General features: G+C 46.2%; 1 protein-coding gene across 5 annotated transcripts in view; it reads right to left on the bottom strand.

The window, feature by feature from the left end:
- TBC1D8 (TBC1 domain family member 8) overlaps positions 1–16,876 on the bottom strand; it is a 133,325-nt gene that overhangs the window by 13,428 nt on the left and 103,021 nt on the right. For all 5 annotated transcript variants that reach the window (XM_049856318.1, XM_049856314.1, XM_049856315.1 and 2 more), the window contains exons 8-15: positions 16,219–16,395; positions 14,131–14,281; positions 9,962–10,176; positions 9,067–9,184; positions 5,788–6,073; positions 4,083–4,212; positions 3,823–3,921; positions 3,151–3,219 (exon numbers count right to left, since the gene is read on the bottom strand). In XM_049856318.1, the coding sequence (XP_049712275.1) occupies positions 3,151–3,219; positions 3,823–3,921; positions 4,083–4,212; positions 5,788–6,073; positions 9,067–9,184; positions 9,962–10,176; positions 14,131–14,281; positions 16,219–16,395 (1,245 nt within the window). The remainder of the gene's footprint in view (positions 1–3,150; positions 3,220–3,822; positions 3,922–4,082; positions 4,213–5,787; positions 6,074–9,066; positions 9,185–9,961; positions 10,177–14,130; positions 14,282–16,218; positions 16,396–16,876) is intronic.

Raw genomic sequence — 16,876 nt, 5'->3', positions numbered from 1 at the left:
CAGGAAGAACGTTCATGCCTGTACAGTCCAGGCCTAAGGACAGAATGAATGAAGTTAAGGCACCGACTCTTTATTAAGGACCATCACACCAACTCTTTAAATGTGAACTGGAACTCGCCCTCGAGGTCACCTTTTAGCTAAATGACAGACTGATTCACAAAAAAAAAACAATATCATCTGTAAGTACTGTGCTCCTTAAAAATCATCAAGGAGACCAAACGGTTAATAGTTACTTTAAAACAAAGACGAGAATGTAAGGGGCAGGGAAACTATGTTAATGGAAATGGAGCAACCAGAATGGAAATAATGAGAATGTTCACATGTTGTGAAGAATGTAACCAATCACTGAACAACCTGTGTAGAAAATGTTAAATGGGAACCTAAACTGCTATGTAAACCTTCACTGAAAACACAATAAAACATTATTAAAAAAGAAGAACCCACCATACCAACGCTCATTGCAGCACCATTCACAGTTGCCAGAAGATGCAATCAACAGATGAATGGATACACAGAATATGGTATATACATGCAACAGAGTATTACTCAGTGATAAAGAAAAACGAAGCTCTGATAATGCTACCACATGGATGAACCTTACAAACATCAAGTTGAATGAAACAAGTCAGTCACCCAAGGATAAATATCGTACAACCCATTTAAAGGAAATATCTAGAATCGGCAAATACATAGAGACACAAGTGTACTGGTGGTCACCACGGTGGAAGAGGAGCTACCATCACTTAGGCGTGCTGAGCTCCTGTTAAGGGGGGTGGAATCGTCTGAAATACAGGCAACGGTAATGGCTGCACGACATCACTGACATGTTGAAATGGCAAATATTTTATCATACATATTTTTACCACAGTACAACAATTTCTTTAAGAATCTATCACATATTTATAAAACATTTTAAGGGCATTTCTATGTGGCCCCTTCCCTTGAGAAAAGGAAATTCTGGTTCAAAAGACAAGAGGTACATGTAAAGCCCAAAGAGAAAGTGTCATGCTCCACAATACTTAGACCCCACGCCCACGGCTCAAGCCGGTTCCAGCCCACAGGGACCCCACAGGTTCCCAAGGCTGTCAGTCTTGACGGAAGCAGCCTGCTGCCTTCGCTGCTGGTTTGGAACCACCGACGTTCCGGTTGGCAGTCGAACCCTTTAACGACTGCACCACCAGGGCTCCTCAGTACTCGAGCAAGTATGGAAACACGTGACGTCCGACTAGGGAAGTTCAGAGGCAGGCCTGTGGGGGAATGGGACACTCTGGGAAGGCTGGCAGTGGCCGTAACGCCGGAGCCGGGGCTAGGAGGGAGCGGGGTGTTGAGGCGGGTGTGTACGGCAGGCACCCCGGTGCACAAACCCAACTGGGCCACTTGGTTATTTTACCTAAATTTCCTTTGGAAGTGCGTTTTGAAAAATATCTTGTATTTACAGAATTTTGGGTCTTTTTTTTTTTTTTTTTGGTATTTATACTTAATTTTTTTTTTTTTATTAGAAAAGCACTAAATAAATGAAAGACTTGAAGCTTCAAAACACATCATTTGTTTACCTGCTCGTTTGTTCCCAGAATTCCCTATTTCTCCTCCTTGAAGGCCCAAGAGAGGCTGGGGGATGGGACACCTAGTAACCTTCGATTTCGTATTTTATCTTCACGCAACAAAAGAAACGATAAAGCTTGTGAACAGGCGACCTTAACGGGAGCCGGGGCCTGAGCCGGTCTGGCCACACGTTATGCTCATCACAAATGCGGATACAGGAAATACGGACCCTGACAAACCACCTTAGAGGCGGCAGAGCAGCGCGCCCCCAGGTCCGCGATGGCTTCCAGCACCCCGAGCTCTGCTTGACGAGGACCCAAAGCGCTGGGTGTTTCTACTTCAGTGATTTTGGCAATTTGAGTTCAAAGGTGAAAGAGGCTGAGTTCCCCCAGGAGTGGTGCTGCTTCTGTTACTTTTTTTTTTTTTTTAATAATTAGCTTTTATTGTGGTAAATATATAGGTAACAAAACATTGGCCATCTCAACAACCTTCCCATGTACCAATGGGTGACGTTAGTCACGTCTGTCATGCCGTCCAGCCATCACCATTAACCTTTCCCAAATCTCTCCATCACCAGAGACCGTACTCTCTTCAATGTTGTACTTGTTTTCTCCAATTTTTCCTCCTCCTTCACTCTCAGGGTATCAACAGTGGATCCATGCATCTGCCCCTCCACTCCCATTTTTATTTACTGTTTCAAGCAAGAAAATTTCTAGCAAAATGTTTGATGATGTTCTTTGCAGGGTGCTTTAAATACCAAAACCTGGGAATCCACCTAAATGTTCAACTATTAGAAATATGATTTAATATATTAAGTGTTACCAGTATGATAAAGACTACAAAAGGTTACATAAAACCGAAACCCGTTGCTGTCGAGTCAATTCCGACTCACAGTGACCCTATAGGACAGAGTAGAACTGCCCCATAGGGTTTCCAAGGAGCAGCTGATGGATTCGAACAGCCGACCTTTTGGTTAGCAAGTGAGCTCTTAGCCACTGAGCCAGCAGGGCTATATAAGCAACATGGAAATGTGTTAATAACAGAAGAAAGGGAAAATAGAGTATAAAATGCGCATGCACACCAGCCACACAAATACAAAAACATGTATACATTACTGTAATTAGATGAGTAATTAAAAAATATGTTACGTGATAATTTCAATAAAGGTTGCTGGCCCGGGAGCTTGGTACCATGCTTATCAGAGCAGAGGGCAGCCGAGCAGGTATGGATCACCAGCACTAGACCCTCAGAGAAGTGCAGGCAGAAGCGGCTGAGCATGGGCCATGCAAAGCCTGCCTGGCCACCCAGAGAACACCCTGCCCTCTTTCTCCCAGGTGTTTGGCCGTGGTCTGGGTGCCAGGCAGCGTATTCAGACCATCTGAGAGCTGCTGATAGAGGGGTGAGGTTGTGAAGCTTCTCTGTAGAAGCAAGTGGACATGGGTAAGACAGAGCTGGCAGGCGCAGGCAGCGTCAGCTCTTGCTACCCCAGAACAGGCCCGGGGCCGAGCTGGGTGGATTTGCCTACTCTCAGCCCAGGGCTGGCTGGGCAGCATGGGCTCTGGCCTGGCTCCAGGCCTGTCGCTCCCTCATCTTCCCCGATTTCCATACCTTGAATAAGTCGTAGAGTTCCTCTAAGTCTTCGGGAAGAATAGAGACTTCCGGGATAACAACACGAAGCTTTGGGAAAGAATGAACAGTGATGGAGTGAGTTCTAGGCCGGGAAGGATAAGAGGGCGGCATAAAGCTTTCCTCCCAGTCTGGGGCACTGGCCGTGCTGTGACAGTGACTCCCTGTGGAACGGCTCCACCGGAGCAGCTTCTGGTCCTTTCTGACACAAAGATATCGCTTTATGGCCTCTTTCCCAGGTTTCATCCTCAACCTTTAATTCACACAATAGTGCCTCAGGACAAATGGTTTACATTCTAATGGGAGCTGAAAAGCCAGCTGGGTGGGAATTTCCTTCTGAATAACAACTGGCCCCTGTTGCAGGCTATCTGTGCTAGGCATTGTATACATCACACCTCATTAACCTATGTGGGAGGTATTTGTATCCCCATTTTACAGATGGGAAAACTGAGGCTCAGAGTGGTTAATGTGCTCACACTCCATCTGATTCCATACCCGATGCTGTTTGTACACTGAGTCACCCCCCTTACGTTTTTAACTCAATGCAAAAGGAGCTGGCATTCTTACATCACGTGACCAAAAGGGGCACGCACACCCCTCTCCCAGGTAAACTCCTGACCACGGAAGCAGCCACTCTGAGAAGCCCCTGCTCACCACGTTTTGCTTTGTGGTGTCTTCGTGGCCTTGGAGAACCCTGATCCTGTGTTTGCAGCGAAGGTGCTCAATCTGCTCCACAGACTGGTCCCCAAATTTCTGCAGGGAAACAAGGGTTCACTCACTTACAGAATCCCCTTCTGTGTAAAAACAGAAACAAGAAATCACCCGGGAATCCTCCCTCAGAGCCCATCTACCAAAAAAGCTCCCCAGGGACGGAGGTGGGGATGTGGAGGGCATGGGGGGCAGGCTCTAGTTACCTCGTAGGAGTCCCGGATCAAGTCAGCAATGTCAGTCACAGGGCAGGGCTCCTGGTCGTCGGAGAAAAAGGCATGATGGCTGCCAGCTGAGGGCCCGGGACTCTCCTCATTCTTAATGTGATCTAGAAACCTGAGCACAACACCCACATAAAGGCGCAGGTTTATCCTCATCTGGAGCCCTGGTGGTGTAGTGCTTAAGAGCTCAGCTGCTAACCAAAAGGTCAGCAGTTCGAATCCACCAGCCACTCCTTGGAAACTCTATGGGGCAGTTCTACTCTGTCCCATAGGGTCACTATTAGTCAGAATCTACTCTATGGCAATGGCTATCCTTGACTGGGAACCACAGGACACCGCCTACCTTGGGGAGCTTTATGCATTTTGAAGCACTTTCCTACACAGCTCATTTGACTCCACACACCAGGTGAGAAAGGCAAGATGGTAATTAATGCCCTCATTTTAGAGAAAAAGAGAGATGCCCGTAAAGCCAGGCTTGTCAACCTGGGCACCAAGGACACGTTTCTGGAGTTCATGATTCTCTAGTGAAATAAACTACAAAATTCTGTGCATATGTGCCATTTCAAGCCTCCATCGTATTCTTAAAGGGATGCTGCTGTTAGCTGCTGTTCACTTGGCTCCTGATTCACAGCAACCCTGTTCACAACCGAACAAAACACTGCCTGGTTCTGCGTCATCCCTGTGATGAGTTGGAGATAGGGTCTTTATGATCCACAGGGTTTTTTTTGGCTAATTTTTGTACTTTGGACATGTTATCAGGAGGGAACAGTCCCTGGAGAAGGACATCATGCTTGGTAGAGGGTCAGCAAAAAAAAGGAAGACCCTCAACGAGATGGACTGACACAGTGGCTGCAACAACGGGCTCAAGCATAGTAAGGATTGTGAGCATGGCACAGGACCGGGCAGTGTTTCATTCTGTTGTACAGAGGGTTGCTATGAGTTGGAACCAACTCGACGGCACCTAATAATAATTTTTGAAAATAGATTGCCAGGCTTTTCTTCCTAGTCTGCCTTGGTCTGAAAGCCCCACTAAAACCTGTTCAGCATCATAGCAACATGCAAGCCTCCACTGCACTGACAGACAGGTGGAGGCTGCACCTGAGGTACACTGGCCAGGAACGGAATTCTGGTCTCCCGCTGCGGAAGGTGAGAATTCTACAACTGAACCATCACTGCCCCCATTCTTAAAGGGAATCGCCCTTTTAAATGTCATCCAACTTGCCATCAGCTCTGAGAGAACCAGGGTTTATTCCTAAGCCAAGAATGACTTTTCTTTCCTTGCAACACACCAGCTCCTACACATAAAATGCGTGAGACATCCAGTCTCTGCTGGAGCCAACGTTTCCTGGAGTTCTCCCCATTGAAGGCATGGTGAGCCCTTCTAGACTCACAAGACATTTGAATCTTCTTGAAGAAAAACATCACAGCCCTCTCTTCCTGGATGCTCTTACTTGGTGGAGAGGAGTGAGGGCAGATGGCAGACTTCACTACACACTGGTGACTGCCACATGGCAGACTGGCTCTGGCGAGGCCAAAGGGTGACAGGAGGGCAGTGGCAGAGTGGATCTGAAAAAGCTCGGCAGCGATGGCCCTCCTGGGCACCTGCTGCTGCTCCTCCTGAGGTCTCCCAGAGTACCAGCTGCTGCCCGCTCTGTCCCGTGTGCCACAGAAGCAGGTGGTCAGAACCCACCTGCTTAGGATCATCAAAGCCTGGCCGTCGTCCTTGCTGCTGCAGAGGTCCCCGGCGTTGGCTTCCAGCACAGCCAGCCCCAGCCGGAAAATGGCTTTGATCCCGTCATAGAAGAAGCAGTCAACAACATTCACCGCACTCTCTAAAGGCATGATGCTGAGGAAGAGAGTCAGGAACCACGAGAGAGAAATGGACGCCAAGGCGGAGAGGTCGTTTATGTGCTCCGCCAGCTCGGGGAGGTGCTCCTTGATGAGCTCTTCGAAGACAGACTGGTCCACCTGAGCCCCTGAGAAAGAAAGGCCATGGGGCTGTGGCTGGGGAGGGAGTCATGCTCTCTAAAGTCAGCCAAAATAAAAACTGTGCTCAGATAAACACAACAACGAGACAGAATACAGAGTCCAGAAAAGGGCCAACACTTGGCAAACTGATTTCTGACATTTTCACTAAGGTAAGACAATGGGAAAAGGATAGTCTTTTTTTAAAACAATAGTGCTGAATCAATTAGATATCTGTACGGAAAATAAATAAACAATAACCTCAACCTCTACCTTACACCATACAGAAAAATGTATTTGAAATGAATCCTAGACCTAAATATAAAAGCTAATAGGATAAGACTGCTAGAAGAAATTATAGGGAAAAGGCAAAAATTCTAAGAGAGTGTTTACAGTACACATGTCTGACAACAGTCTTTCATCCAAAATAATGAACTCCTACAACTTAGGAATAAGGTGGCAACAACCTAATTTTAAGAAAACAGGCAACAGATTTGAACAGACACTTCAAAAGAGGATAAAAGCACAGAAGACGATGTTCAACATCATTAGTTATCAGAGAAATGCAAATTAAAACCACAACCCTATGGAGCAGTTCTACTCTGTACCAGAGGGTCGCTATGAGTCAGAATCAACCCGACGGCAATGGGTTTTATACCACTTCTCATACTAAGTATTAGCAAAGACTCAGAACTGGAATTCACACATTGCTGGGAAGAGCTGTACGAATACTTAACATCCACTTTGGAAAACCAACATTTTCGTATTTGAAGCTTAACATACATCAACCTATGACCCAGCAATTCCACTCCTAGGTATTTACCCAAGAAAAATGATGATGTATGTTTACAAAAAGACTTACATGTGAACGTTCAGAGTAACTTATAATACCCCAAAACTGGAAACAGCTCAAACGTCCATCAACAGGTGAAGGGGTAAACAAATTATGGTACGAATGTACAACGGAATACTGCCCAGCAGTAAAATGGAATTAGTGATGCAACCACAGCATGGAGACTGTCACAGACACGATGCTGTGAAGGACGCCAGACAGAGAAGAATACAGGCGGTCTCCAGATTACAAACGAGTTCCGCTCCTGAGCGTCTGTAAGTGGAATTCGTTAGGTAGGGTGCGTATCTAACGTCAGCTAGTCAAATGTCTTAGTGTATAGCTTACCTTTCTATGCATAAAAGACATTAAAGGAACACCTCCAGATACGCTAAAACATCTTTAACATAATAATACTGTGATCACAGTAATAACGTTTTGATGCCTGTCACAAAGTAGCGCCTGTTTGTTATTATGAACCACTGTGTGTACCTCAAATTTCTAATATAATAGGCTTTAAGGCAGTTGGTTCGGAACTACAGATTGTACAGAAGTCAGATGTTTGTAACCCGAGGACTGCCTGCACGTTCCCTAGTGTTACATTTATATAAAGTCATAGGCCAAATTAATCTACAGTGATAGAAATCGGTACCAAATGTTTACTTGTGGCAGGGGCGGGGTGGGGATTCACTGGGAAGAGGCAGAAGAGAACTTTCTATGGTCATAGAAACGTTCCAAAGGTTCCATCCTATATGGGGTGGTGATCACACAGGTGTATGCATTGGTCACTGTTGCGTAGATGCTGTCACGTATCAACTGTCATCAACCACCGGCTTTGACAATGGCTCTTACAACATGCCTCCCAATACATCGAGTTTCTAATTATTCCTTAAGTGGCCTCCAAGAACACGAGGTGAAAAGGGAAGCAAGCCAATTTAACCACTCGGGCACATGAAGGCAGCCAGTGAAGACAGTCAAAGACACACCAAAAGACAGCCCTTGTATTCAAAAGGTACCCTTGGAGGAGACTCATCTGGATATCTGCGGTCCAGCTGCTTATTCTGATCACGGCTAGCCAGTTTTTCAAACTCAACATGCTCACCAGAAGTGGTCACCTCTTTCCAGCCAACCACCCCCTCCTGCTCCTCCAGTCCTAGGAGTCCTCACTTGCCCTCAGTTCTCAAGACATCAGTCTGCAAGGGTCTTCTTCCTGCCCTGCTCCCTACATACAGTCATTCGTTCTTCTGTTTCTGTCCCCACTGCCACCACTCCGTCTCTCATCTAGACTACCAAAAAGTGTCCCTAAGAATATCACCAACCAGAAACAACTTTGACGTTAATTTCTCCAGTAAGAGGTTGCTGGACCATAGAAACAGGGTGAGTTGAGATCCCAACCACACAAAAAACAGAGGCATAGAGTGGAGGAGGGCTGGGTCATAGATTTATTCAGAGCCCAGGCAGAAACAAATACGCTTTCTCACTATCTCCTGATGCAGGTGGGGGGGCTTCTCCAAGTCTGCCCTTTCACTGAAGGCACAGACTTCGAGGGTCTCCAACATGTGCCAAGGCCTCAGTTCTACCCATATCCTCTCTTCTAGAGGAACCAGGGGCATCTCCTGTCTGTACAAGGCCCCTGAGATACCAAGAGCAACATACCTTCCTCCCTTCTTCCCAGGTCACAACATCAGTGCAAAACCCCTCCATTTTCCACTTTTCTCCTTGTTTCTTGGGCCTAGGAATTCCTTCCTGTAAGTTCATCTATCCATCTAAAATAACGTTTTCATTTATCCAAAATGTGTAGACGTTTATAGAAGCAGCAGCCCTGATGGCACGGCGGTTAAGAGCTCAGCTGCTAACCAAAAGGTCAGCGGTTCCAGTTCACCAGCTGCTCCTTGGAAACCCTCTGGGCAGTTCTACTCTGTCCTATAGGGTGGCCATGAGTCAGAATCGACTCAACGGCAACAGGTTTTATAGCGGGAGAGTATCCGGGTTACCTCATTCTGCCATTTTGCCAGAGCTGTACAGAGCATTACATGAGTTAGTTTTGCAAATTCAAGAGTCAAAGCGTAGGTGCACAGACATTAGCCAGGCGGCACAGAGGGATTCTGTAACTAGGACTGTCATTATTCTCCAGAGAGAGGCAAGCGGCGGGGCAGGGGGTGGGGGCCAGTTTACCTATCACTCGGTGGTTGAAGTAGTCGGGCAACATCCGTTCACACACAGCAACCAGCAACCAAAAGGCTTCCTCCTCTTTGGCATACAGCAGCAAGGCTGAGGTCAGGATGTTCATGGACTGCTCCGGGACCAGAGAGGAGTGGAAAGTTACTGGCCAGACCACATGACACCACAGGGATTTAAAAATGTACAAGCCCAAACAAGCCACGAAATTAAAGACTCTGCAGGTAACAGAAAACAGCATATCCCACCCATAGTAACAATATGAAATATGAAAATATGAAATGAGTCCTCACAAGACTGATTAGTTTAGCAATTAGGTACCACGGAGTTACTGTCCTCTCTCTGGTAGCGGTGGACTGAGCTGTGATGCACGCCTCAGGCTTTCATCAAATCCAACTATTCTCTGTGTACATATTCTTAACTTTCACACACACACACAACTTTATTCACCTACAGATTTTGCTCACTCGCAGGACAGCAAAGTTTGAATCTTATGCTTTGAAATGTCTAGAGATCCAGAAAAATTAAAGCTCCATGGAAGTTATAGTAATCCCATCCTACACGGAGGCTCAAGAGGGCAGTGAAGACTGGATCTGCCCGGGAGCCGACAGCAACTCAACGGGTACATTTCTCTCCTCAGACACTAGACAACTCCTCAAATCTGAATTATCAGCCAGTTTGACATAATGGCCTTATTAGATATGCTGTCCGTATTGGATATGTTCCTTCAGGGCAGGGACCACAGTTTGCTCACAGCACCAAGCACAGTGCCTTCACACAAAACAGCACTGAGGCCTGGATGGCTGAAAAGAGCAGAAAAGTGGAGGGTCCAGGTGGATAAACACGAGACACAGCCCCCGAGAGGATCTCTGCCCCTCTGTGCACACTTCACCTGACAGTATCCAATTTTGGGGTTCCGGTGGGCATAGGCTGTCAGGACCCTCCTCAAAGCTGCGATTCCCGTTTCATTTTGGAAGGCGGGGTGCTCCGGTAAAGAGCGGTGCAGGTCGCGTTCGATCTCCTCCGTCACCGGGCAAGGCTTCCCCATGGACTCCTCCACTAGATTCCCGTAGTACCCAGGATGTGAGGCAAGGTCTGTGACAGCGTCTGATGGGTTTAAAAGCAATTTTTAAGAGGGAGGTGATTACCAAAATGGTGTCAATATGGGGAAGGGGCTGGTTATGTCAGAGAGCCTCAGTGGGATCTAGTTACTTAAGGGACACCAAATATTTTGAGATTACACAACCAAAGTTCATTACCTGACATAGTGGGGAAAAAGCTTGTACTAGAAATCATTTTATTAATATGCTTTTCATACGCTGTATTTCCTAATAACAGGAGAAGGGTATATATATATATATATGAACAGAAGGTCATGCACTGGTTCAACAAGAAATTACTGAGTACCTGTGTGTAAAGCACATTAGAAGGTGTAACTGTGATTAAACAAAGCTAACAATCAATTATAATGAAGCCAGCGTGAGCCAGCCTGAAGCTCTGAAGGCTGGGCTCATGACGTGTCAACCAAAGCAGGGCAACCAAGCACAGAAAACTCCGTGCACCAGCCCAGGTCTCCTCAGGCTTTGTGGTCTGCCCAACAGTCCAACATCAGGGATGAGTCAATGTTGTGTGAGGGTTTTATTCACACATCAGCCAGCGCCAGGTCTAGTTTTGGGTTCAGTGATAGAATTCTTGCCTTCCACGTGGAAGACCCACCTTCAATTCTCAACCAATGCACCACGTGCACAGCCACCACCTGTTTGTCAGTGGGGGCCTGTGAGTTGCTAAGATGCTGAACAGGTTTCAGTGGAGCTTCCAGATTAAGACAGAGTAGGAAGAAAGATCTAGTGACCTACCTCCAAAAATCAGCCAGTGAAAACCCTATGGATCACAACAGTCTAATTCACAACTGATCATGGCAACAGTGCAGAATCAGGCAGTATTTAATTCCATTGTGCATGGGATCGCCATGAGCCAGGGGCCAACTCGACAGCAGCTAATAAAAAAACTCTGTGGGAACTGGTGAGGTAGTGGGTTCCAGTTCTAATGTAAAGCCTCATGGAAGGAGAAGCCAGGAGGGTGAAGGGCTGCAGAAGGAGCCCAATTCTGCCTTTAACTGCTAGTTAATGTTTTAAAACTTTGAATGGGTTTAGTAAAAGACTCTCCCCTTCAACTCTCCTATCCGTAATGCCTGACTGAGGTTCCCATCATATCTGCTAAACAATCACTGTGGCATTTGTAACAATCAGCATTTATACTAAAAGCTGTCTTGCTCATTGAGCAACAGCTTAAACAGCTACAGTAATACTTCTGTCAACAAAGGAAGCATTCTATCACTACGAAGAGACAGTCCTGTAGGAAATGACTAAGCAGATTATCCCTTTCATGCCTATCAGGACAGAAGCACCCCACCAACATTTTCAGGCTCTCAGGCTTCTTGGGAGACTATGTGTCCCACTAAAAGTTTTTACTGCTCTGCAGTGGTAGCTTGTGAACAGTGAAAAATGAAAGAGATATTCTTTGGTGAAAATTCACTAAGGTAGAAGAAGGCTTAGGTATGAGGCAGTGCATCCAGAAGTGTAGACTGGGCCAAACTTTTATCTCTTTTGGCTTTTGCACAGCTAGATAAGCCTTGTAAGCATATTTATGGCTTCCTGTGTGATAGTTAGGGAGCCTTGATGGGTTTGGTCATGCATGTGTGTGTGTGTGTGTGCGTGTGTCATATCTGGAAAACCAACATAACAAAATGGAAGGTGCAACCCTCCAGAGATCCTTGGGACAGAATGAGCCCACTAAACATGCTGCCAGACTTCCACCAGTGTTTTATGGGAAAATGTATACCCACATGATATTTCTCAAAATCTATACTACCTATCAAAAATACAAACATGCTCAATGATTCAGGATGCTTCCATTAATGAAAGCAAGTGGTAACAAATATTTCAAAGCAGAAAATAATTGGGTGCTGAAAGGGTTATAAAAAGGATGGGTGTGTATATACGTGCCTTAAAGAGACACAGAAGAATACACACCAACAGCACTGACAAGTGTCATCTTTAGGTGGTGGGATTATAAGTATAGTTACTTCTTTGCTTGCTCTTCCATATTTTCCAGCTATGAATACACATTGTTTTTATTAAATACAAAGGTACAGGAGACATTTTTAATTTTAAAAGGAAGTGTTCTGATGGTGTGTCTTTGGTAGGCACCTGATAACCAGCAGCAGAAAGAAGCCAGCATGCAGGACAGAGACCCGAGTATGTGAACCAAGATCAGCGGTGGTACAAGAAGTATCAATAAATATCAACAATTTAAATTATCATGAAATTCAAACTTTCTGGAGCCACTGAGGCTGGATGACTCCCCCAAAACTACTGCCCTAAGATAATCTTTTTGTTTGTTTGTTTGTTTGTTTTTAAGATAATCTTTAAACTTTAAACCAAAACTATCCCCTAAAGTTATCTTTAATACAAACAGTAGTTTAGCTTAATTAGTAAAGAACGTCTACCTTGAGCATTGTGCTCTTTTAAAGAGCTCTCCATATAGGATCAAACTGACAACAGCAGCTCAAAAGATTAGATGAGAAACTTTGGGGGCAGTGAGTTAATCTCAATGGAGGTGGAATAATTTGGAAAAGGATAGCGAGAATGGTTGTATGACGAAGAATGTAATCAACGTCACTGAATTATACATGTAGAAATCATTGAACTGGTGTATGCTTTGCCCTGTATATTTTCACACACACACAAATTAGATAAATAAATATCAACCAAGTTTAATGCCATTGAGTATGCCAGGAAGCAGGAAATCTGTATCTGGGCCTCTCCTGCTGGGAGAAGAGAAGTGGGGCTGGACTATCTTAGGGGAGAAACAGGGAAAAGGGAGGAGAGAGCTGACTGGGGATGAGGAACCTATGTCAGGTAGGACAAGGCAATGCTCAGGGTACAGGACAGGTGAGCTGTGAGAGGACAGTCCCCAAGGCCCAGCCCCCAGGAGACTCACTGCTGATGTAAACACTGCAGGGTTACCTGGGACCGGGGGGCCTCAATACCATGCTCCCCACAGCACGCTGAAAGGGCAATCAGCATGTCCTTCTGGAGGAGAAAGTCCACACCATGCTGATTATGCAGGCCTTTCCCTTCCTACTCATGGTGCCTCCAACTCCTTTACTCAAATTCATGCTCAGAGTGACAGAGAAATCCTGACTAAGGTAATTTTCTGCAGAATTCATCCATCAATAAGTGTCCTGATGAGGAACTCCCGGAAACCATCAAATAGTGGCAGAGGGAGGCTCTGAGGCTGGACAGAGTCATCGCTGAAGGAGTCAAATGTAGAAAGAAGAAATGGGGACAGGAGACAAATCTTCCACAATGTCACCTCTTAAGGATGCTATCTGTCTTCAACCAAAAAGGGACAAATAGACTACACTCAGGAATTTATTTCAATGACACTATACTAAAAAAAGTAAAACACCAAATGCATTGCCGTTGAGTTAGTTCCAACTCATAGCGACCCTATAGGACAGAGTAGAGCTGCCTCACAGGGTTTCCAAGGCTATAATCTTTACAGAAGCAGACCACCACATCTTTCCCCTGAGGAGTGGCTGGTGGGTTTGAACCATCGACCATTAGGTTAGCAGCCAAGTGTTTAACCGCTGTGCCGCCAGGGCACAATTTATGAAGATTCCTTGTTTAGTCTAGTTCAGAGGTCATGCCTATAAAGATACGTCAGTTCCAGGTGACTGTTAATAGAATCCTCGTCAATATGTATAAAGTGATTTTTAAATGTGAGGGGGTCATTTGGCCCAGACCTCCACATTTACAGAGGAGAACACTGTAGCCCAGAGACGGCAGGCAATCAGAGCAAGGTCCCACAGCTAAAACAGACAGGTTTCTGAGGTCTTTAGCTGGGAATTGCATAGTAATAACCCAGAAGCAGATCACACACACACACACACACACACACACACACACACACACACAAAAAAATGCTCAGTTTGGAGCCTCTGATCCCGAGTCGGTTCCAAAAACATTTGGTCTAACGACAGCAGAAAACACTTACCTGAAAAAAGGAGCCATAGCTTGCCACGTAAGGCTTCAGGGATCCCCATGGCTACCAGCTTCCGGATCTTCTCTGTGCGAAACATACACACGGTTCTGCCGTATTCCACAAAGTGGTCATTCCACAGGCTTATTTTTATCTGTTCTCTGGACTGGAAACGGAAAGATTCTTAATGTACAAAGAAGCCTGGCACCATAGTCCATCCGCAGTGCTTAAACGAGAGAGGGCTGTCCCTTCTAACACAGAAGCCGGCAGTCACAGGCAGTGGTGCCTGTATTCCTTCCACGAATGTGTGTGAACCTCTACTGGACGGAGGAACGAAGGTGAATAACACGAGTGCCAGCCCTTACGGAGTCCACAGCCCAACACTCACACAAATAAAGTGCGATTTCCTTGACAGTGTTGAGAATAAGAGTATGTATGTTCAAACGCAAAAGCAGCAAGCCCGGAGTTCCTGGGAGGGTAGGGATGGCAGTGGTGGTATCAGGGAAACTTCCTGAGGAAGGCAACAGTGAGCTGCCGGTCACAGCACAGGTTGGCTCAGAGGGCAGAGGGGAGCGAGGGGACGTCCCAGTTTGCCTTGAGCTTCTGACAGCCAGAGGGAAAATTAACCTGAACAAAATTACGTGATCAGAAATGCAAAAGATACGTTTAGGAGGGAGCCTGGTCAACTCATCTAACCTATGAGGGAGGTGCCTCATCAAGCCCTCTAACCTGTGAGGGAACCCCCAAAACCCCTCTAACATGTGAAGGTACCCCATCAACCTCTCTGACGTGTAGGGCTACCCCATCAATCCCTCTAATATCTGGAGTACCCCATCAGCCCCTGTAACATGTGGAGGTGCCCCATCAACCCCTGTAATGTGAGGTACCCCATCAACCCCTCTAACATAATAGGGATACCCCATCAATTCCTCTAACATGTGGGGTACCCCACTGACCCTTCTAACACGTAGGGGTACCCATCAACAGCTCTAACACATGTGGGTACCCCATCAACCCCTCTAACATGTGGGGGTACCCCATTGACCCTTCTAACATGTAGGGGTACCCATCTACACCTCTAACACATGTGGATACCCCATCAAGCCCTCTAACATGTGGGGGTACCCCACCAACCCCTGTAACATGTGTAGGGGTGTGTCAAATCCCTAGGCAACTGAAAATATTTTAAAATTATCCCTGGATGGCAGGGATTTTCAAAGTGCCTTTTCTGGAGGATAATGATATATGTGTTCAGTTATTGGTATTCTCCAGCAGTGAGAGAAGTACGCACGTATATTCAGTATTCCCATGCATTCAGCCAAAAAGCATTCACTGAGCATTTACACGTGAAGCACGTGAGAAGGGTTCGTTCTGAATAAATAGAACATCAGTCAAGGATGAAGGAGCCATTAAGTGACCAGGAAGAACCACGAAAGGTTAATAAATAACGTTCACAGCCTGCCTGGCACCTCCTACCTCCCATGGCACCATTTCAAAGTACAATTTCTAGACTATTGACCTTACCATCTATGTCTCAAACCCTTTCTACAAAGGAAAACTGTAAGTAAATGTAATAAACATTTTTAGCTCAGTAAAAGTACGAGATGGTGTTCCTTTGTCCCAAAAAGACTAAAAAGAAATATGGTAGCAAGGAACACGCACAGACACCACTGGCTTTTTAAAAAGGAGGATCGAAAACGGGGGACGGACTTGTTTCACATTTGGAAAACCCCGCTGGAGACAGCGCTGATGGCTGGTCAGGCCATCAGCCATCAGCTGCACCAAAGAACTACTTAGGGGCAGCTGAAAAGGGCCATCCACTCCCAGTCACTTTGACCATATCCTCAACTTACCCAGACTTGCTCAGGCAAATGGCGTCAACTGAGCCTTTCACCTTTTGCCAGTGAGGGAAACGGGGCAGGAGGTGTACTAACCGCCCAAGGTTGCCGGGGCACCCAGAGCCACACCTGCTCTCCTGAGGCCCTGCTGAAGCCGCGCTAGCAGACGCCACCTTCCATGACTGGTCAGACAACTGGGTAATAGCACCCGTCCTAACAGCACAGCTTTGCAGGCGCCCAAAGCACACAGCCACATTTCACCCACCATGCGGGAGTCGGGGCTCTGGGGGCTGGACTGCTGGAAGATGGTTATCAGGGCCTCGGGGTTGAGCAGCGGGCTCTTCTCTTTCTCGCTTTCCTCGCTGTGTTGAGAAGACACCATTTCAAGATCCCCAAACTTGTGATCGTTGCACATGCTTGTTGAATGAAACACAGGGGAAGTCTGCACGGCCAAAAAAGAGAGAAAAAAGAAAGTCGTTGCTTTTCACATGGGATACTTGTTTTGCCTTTGGATGGATTAATATAAACAGATTTAAATGTGCCTGTCTACTTATGGGAAACCCTGGTGGCGTAGTGGTTAAGAGCTACAGCTGCTAACCAAAAGGGTGGCAGTTCGAATCTATCATGCGCTCCTTGGAAACGCTATAGGGCAGTTCTTCTCTGTCCTACAGGATCTCTAGGGGTAGGGATGGACTTGACGGCAGCAGATATGGGTGTGTATGGTATCTGTTTATGGTGCAAACAGTTAAGAGCTCAGCTGCTAACAGAAAGGCTGGTGATTCAAGTCCATCTCGAAGCTTCTTGGTAAAAGGCCTGGAGATCTACATCCGAAAAATGAGCCACTGAAACCCATATGGAGCACAGTTTTACTCTGACACACCTGAGGTCCATCTCCATAAGGCTGAATCAACTCCACGGCAACA

Source organism: Elephas maximus, chromosome 17 (genome assembly GCF_024166365.1).
Source record: "Elephas maximus indicus isolate mEleMax1 chromosome 17, mEleMax1 primary haplotype, whole genome shotgun sequence".
In the NCBI taxonomy this organism is placed as follows: domain Eukaryota; kingdom Metazoa; phylum Chordata; class Mammalia; order Proboscidea; family Elephantidae; genus Elephas; species Elephas maximus.
Note: the sequence above shows the minus strand (reverse complement) of the source record. Positions and strands in the feature narration are given on the sequence as shown.